At 41.5% G+C, this 6,214-nt stretch overlaps 1 protein-coding gene across 1 annotated transcript; it reads right to left on the bottom strand.

The window, feature by feature from the left end:
- Positions 1-1,302: 1,302 nt before the first annotated feature.
- On the bottom strand, positions 1,303-2,687 carry MTERF1 (mitochondrial transcription termination factor 1). Its single transcript, XM_024202066.1, has one exon. The coding sequence runs from the start codon at positions 2,685-2,687 to the stop codon at positions 1,488-1,490; it is 1,200 nt and encodes a 399-aa protein (XP_024057834.1). The 3' UTR covers positions 1,303-1,487.
- Positions 2,688-6,214: the final 3,527 nt, after the last annotated feature.

Raw genomic sequence — 6,214 nt, 5'->3', positions numbered from 1 at the left:
TGCAAATACAAGCAGGTACCTACTGAATTTTTTCTTAGACTTCAGACTGAGGATCCAGGTTCTTTGACTTCACCCTCTTCCTGCAAAGGAGGGAGTGAAAAAAATAGACACTTACTTACACCTAGTTAAAGCAAGAGGACTAGATGTGTGATCAAAGGGTAAGAAACATAAAAGCATACATATGTAAACATATAAATCCTTAGATCATGTAATTAGGTGGGGAAAATGTGTCATCATCCACTTGAAATGAACAATTACCTGTTCTTAAGATCAAAATCAGTTTGTATTATGCTTCAAGGAATAATGTCAGGTTAGTTTTCTGCATTTAGGAGCTACCTCCTTAAAGTATCTACGATTTGCAAATGCCAAGTACATTTGTCCTCATCTGAGAGAGTTCTGTAGCATTTAATGACTCATCTGTCATCAAATCATTAGGCTGTGGACAATACTTTGATGTCACATCCCTTTACTAACTGCTGTAAAGGAAGCTGTCCTTCTAAGTATGCCTGTTAGATTGAAGCCAACACTTCATATTATTAGATTTTATAGGCTTACAGAGACATGCTTCTATCATAAAGACTACATTTATACCAACCCTTATCAACAGACCTTTCAATGCATTTATCAAGGACACAGGCTCCTAGATCTTACTTATCCGTGATAAGATGAAGCAATGTAAAGAAATAATCGAATACCCCAGTCCAAAAACTGGCTCCTGAAAGGGCTTCAATGGGGTTTCAAATGGATGCAATGGTTACCAGGGGTCGGCAACCTTTCAGAAGTGGTGTGCTGAGTCTTCATTTATTCACTCTAATTTAAGGTTTCGCGTGCTAGTAATACATTTTAACATTTTTAGAAGGTCTCTTTCTATAAGTCTATAATATATAACTAAACTATTGTTGTATGTAAAGTAAATAAGGTTTTTAAAATATTTAAAAAGCTTTATTTAAAATTAAATTAAAATGCAGAACTTCCTGGACTGGTGGCCAGGACCCAGACAGTGTGAGTGCCACTGAAAATCAGCTTGTGTGTCGCCTTTGCCACACGTGCCATAGGTTGCCTACCCCTGGGTTAGCCTGTGCTAAGCCAGTTCCAGAATCAAGGGTATGAATGATCCCTTGCTTTTGTATGGAAGAAAGGGCAAATAGTATACCTGACTTATCTTCTCTGTACCATTCATTATTCTGCATACCTCTATTATCTCCTCCAACTGGTGTACACTCTAAACCAGTCTCACTCTTTTCAATATCTGTGATCCACTACCATCACAACTGGTAAGCAACACACCAAACGGTTCTCCTGGTCACCCTATAGCACCCTGCTAGTGATAGCTGAGAATTTACTTATCCAAAATAAGCAGCGCTAAGTAACCACAAATTATTTTGAAATAAGTTTCAAAATAACAAAAACAGGACCCTTTTTCAAGTTTTTTAATTTCAAAATCTGACCCTGTATTCTCACAGAATGGATTCTGTCCTCTTGATTAATCACCGTGCACTATGTAATTTTTCCAATTTAGCTTCAAATCTCTCTTTACTTAAACAAAGGATGCCAATTCCATTGGTTTTGAGGTCATAACTAGTTTTTTCCAGTTCCTTGACTTTGCTTCTTATAGTACTGATACTTGCAGACAGAACGTGAGACGTTTCAACTATTTGTTTAATGTGAACCTTTGCTTGCAAGAGGCAATCTATTTTATCACTGAGGGTCTTGGATGAAAGAAAGAGCACTCGTGGATAGCTAATGAAAAATCTATCCACCTCTCTTTCAGTGCACCCAAGAGATAACAGCTTCTCTTTAGCATCTGTAAAGTTTTTTTTGATATATTCATTAGATAAGTCCAAAATGGTAGCTCTACTGCCATGTAGCAGAGCTAGTAATTCCTCATTGCTCAGATGGAAAGATGATTGCAGGAACTCAATGTTTGCGCTCACTTGCTTGCTGCTCCGCAGGAGGATGAAGACATTTTTAGAAATGATGTGCTTCACAAAATCATTTGGGTTTTCACCACCTAAAGATAAATAGATCTCATGCAGGAGGTCAGTCATCTGCTTATTCAGCTCCACTCTGTTAGAAAACACCCGAGGTGCTCTGGTCAACATACTGCAAAGGTGTTTAGAGGTTAGCCCAAGAGAACAGAAAAATGTAATATTTTTCTCCATATTGATGTTATTACTGGAACGAAAGAAGGACTCAGGAGAACGTCCCAGAATATTTACAATTTCCAAGTCAGTCATCAAAATACTTCTCCAAAGTTCCCAACGTTTTTCGAGAGACTCATAGGAACGCGTGATGGCCCGTGGATAACGTGAGATGATGCTGGCAATGACTTCATTAGTAGCCCCTTTGCTTTGCAGAAACCTTTTGAGGCCCTCTTCATTTGTGATCAGCTTCTTCAGAATTCCAGGTTGTCGCCTTCTCACCATTTCGACATCCACTCCCATGCGTGCCAGATTGTTTACTAGAATGCCATTCTCCTGGCGTGACTCTGCATTAGCACTCTCTGTCTTCAGACAGAAGTGCCTAGAAGACACAGGTCTGAGCACAATCTCTGTTGAAAATCTAATCAGCCAGAAACAATTCATGTTGTAAAGACGTGAGTTTTTCGTGTGCAACAGTCCTCTGGCTGCCATAGGGATCAGCTGCTGCAAATATCTTTGTAGTACTGTATGTCCACTGTTTATCATCTGAGGGGGGAAAAAAAACAAAGTCATTATGCACAGCTACTGGACACTAAATGAAGAATGTGGATGTTTATTTTTAAATAGTTAGAGCTTAAAAAAAATAAAAAAATAACCTGCCCAAGTAACAATATCTAATTATTTAGTTAAAAGATCTAGCTAAAAAAAAACCCTATAAATTAGCAAATTCAATAAATTGTTTAAAATTCATTCATTTAAAATTCTGGAGGCTAACAGAAGTGTACAGGATTACTACCATGAAACCAGAATAAAATGTTCAGTTACAGTAAAGGAGTAAGTTTCAGGCTTCCATCTCTTAAGAGGCATGGTACAGACAGCCTAGGTGGGAAGCTAGGGTAGCTTTAAACCAGCTTTGCACGCTCCCGATTCTGGACTGCTCTGATGGCTGAAGTGTCCCTCTCCCCCGTCATATTTCAGGAAGCCCTGGAGGTCTGTCTACATTATGGTAGACTCCCTGGGCAGTAGTGCTGCCCAGAATTTCCCACATGCCTCACTCCAAACACTCCTCTCCCAGACACAGCCATTTCCCCAGCACAATCCCTACATATGGGCTTGAGAAGGGTCCTAGGAGGACAGCCTACAGCTCTCTTCCCCCAGCTCTTGTTTCAAAGGAGCTCTCCCCCAGCTGGACCTGGGGCTTTTAGGCCCCTTTATATTACTCTGGTCCCTTTATTCAGCATAGAGCAATTGGTGCAGGAGTGAGAATCTCACCCAAGGTGAGGACTCAGCAAGAAAAGTTTGCATAACACTGACATCTCACCACATCCAACCCTGTCCCCTTTCATAGTTGCCAACATTTGAAACTGTTTCTCAAGGAATAGTTCTCCACAAAGAGTTGGGAAGTTGAAAATCACAAACCCCCAAGAGCTGAAGTTTGTGTGTGTATTCGGGTCAATTTCATGTTGAGTTCTGGGTTAGTTGGTTGTATTTTTTTCCTTTCATCCTTGCTTCTTCTATTTCCCCACCCTCTAAGCTGTTTCTTCCATATAACACACTATACCACTATCCTGAGCCACAAAGCCCCTCATCTGATTCAGCATATTACAGCCAAGAAGATATCAGGCATTGCAAGGCCTGACTTTGATGCTGACACTTGGGTTTATAAATATAACTCTCTTGTAACCAATCAATTGTCTGTACACAGTCTAAGTACAGTAACAAGTTTTAATGCCATCTGATCAAAAATGGAAGTTAAAAAAGATGAACAAGTTTTTTTTGTCCCCTTCACAAAAAGGAGACTTACAATATGAGTCTCAGCACAATATAGGTCATTTCTTGGAACCTTTGCAGAAGGCTGGTCATTTAAAATCCCCAGGTGTTAGGTCTTCCAATACAGTCAAACTAAGCCAAGCAACTCAGATAATTATGTCAGTCTCTTAGTGCCACAAATTCATGTCAGAAATCCTCAACAAGTGACACAAACACCCCACTGAAGTGAATAGAATCTTTCTCCTATTCATCAGAATTGGGAGTTTTAAATGTTGATATAAACATAATATGAAAAGGTAGTTTCAAAAGTTAAAAATCTCAGGTGCTGCAAAACATTTTTCAAAATAGCAAAATGGACTCCGGCCCCGTTAGGGATTAATTCCTGGCAAATTTCCAGAGTTTTAAAAATCAAACCATTTTTACATAAAAAACCAGTTAAACTGTTGGCATGTGCCAGACCCTTATTGTGTAATAAATAAGGATGAGCGGCACTTGTAGCTTCTATGGGTTTATTTACAATGGGGGGGGGGGGAGTTAGGAGCTCCCCAGACACTTGTGGTTGCCAAGAGGGAACCCTGATGGGCTCCATCTCAGGTGTTATTACAAGGGTCAGGGCTCCTGAGACAGGAAGGAGCAAGTATTTCAAATGCTGAAAAGAAAAATTCTTCAGCAGCCGTGGTGCAATGGGGAACATCACCAGAGTCCCCTAGAGTAGGGAAAGGATCAAGCACTCCTACCAACAACATCCTGCATCAACAATGGGAGAAGGGAAGGATAGACACCATTATGCCACCCAGAGATAGAAGGGGAGCAGACAGCTGTGTCCTCCAAAAATAATGGTGGGGAGGGACTGAATAAGGAGCATGCAACCTCTCTGTAATTCTGCATTAATGAACAGAGGGGTCAGGATGGGCACAGATGGGCATGCCCCACACTGTAACTGTAATGCTGTAGACATTATGCCTCACCCCTGACACAGAACAAGCAACCTTTTTCTCCCTTCAAAAAACAAAATAAGAAGTGCCAGCCACTGCAAAGGAATAGGAGAAAGTGAAGGTGGACATGGAGAGCCATGTCTGGTTTCACATGGGCTGGAAACCAGCCACGCAGACCTTCATCTCCCCACTTCCCTTGCTGAAGGCAGGTTTTCCCAGTGGTTTCTTCTCTCCCTCCCTGGGTAGGCATTTAAAGCACCACAGAGAAAGAAGAGAGGTCATAGTCAAGTCTGCTCAGCTCTCCTTTCCCACCAAGCAGCATCAGCGGCTCCTAGAGCCAACTGGGGAAAAGGAGAAGGATCAAACATCCTGCACCCAAAGTCCTGTCAACAATGGGAGTGGGCAGGAGAAGCACTAATGCCACCCCTTAACCCCTTCATCCAGTTCTGAGGGAGGCCCGGGAGAAGAGGACTAGGGACGTCTGGCGGTGTTCCCTATTGCACCATGGCTGATTGGCTGACGATTATGGAAAGGCTCATGTCTTTCAAAGGGATGCTCTAACAAGGAAAAGGGAACTGCTGGGGCAGCCCTCCAGAAGATCAGACCCTGGGTGGCTGGTTTCTAGCAGCTGTCAAAACAGCCATAACCCACTCCCCCTCCCATACACTATCACCGCAGTCATTGCTTGTTCCCCCACACCAGTTATGGAGAGGAGTAGAGCTCTCCACTCCTCTGCTATCTCAGATGCCTCCTTCATTAATGCAGGAGGATTAAAGCAGGATTTATGCAGGATGCTCAATAGCAGCTACAGAGTTGACATTCAGAAGATGGGCTTCCTTTTCTTTCCTCCTCCAAAAGACCAATCCCCGACACAATCTGTCATCTGAGAGGAGCTCTCAAATACTCCCTCACAGCAGCAACAGAACTCTTCAGAGGGGACCTTAAAAATCATACATATAACTTGGCATATTTTGGGCTGTAACTGTCCCTGAACCTCTTTTAAAAACAAAGCGAGGGTCAGAGAAACACTGAAGGTAACCACCCTTTAAAGATAGCTATTCCTTTAATAGCTTTCCATACCTCCACAATTGCTTATCTGAGTTTTAAAGATTACTTAGATGATCAGCTGAGAACAAAAACAAAAAAACGAAATACAAAGTACTAGAAAGCAATAATAAATAGTAATACTTTGTCCTTACCTGGTACCTTTTACTGGATGCTCAAAAATCTCTTAAACAGAAATTATGCCTCACCACACCCCTGTGAGATAAGTATTTCTACATCAGTTTTACATCTAGGTAAACTGATGTACAAACTGGATGACTGATTTGTCAAAAGCCACACAACAAGTTAAAGGAGAGCTATGAA

The sequence above is a fragment of the Terrapene carolina genome, unplaced genomic scaffold (genome assembly GCF_002925995.2).
Source record: "Terrapene carolina triunguis isolate 2854851 unplaced genomic scaffold, T_m_triunguis-2.0 Scaffold84, whole genome shotgun sequence".
NCBI classification, from domain to species: Eukaryota; Metazoa; Chordata; order Testudines; family Emydidae; genus Terrapene; species Terrapene triunguis.
The sequence above is the reverse complement of the archived record's forward strand: the minus strand, read 5'-3'. Positions and strand labels throughout refer to the sequence as shown.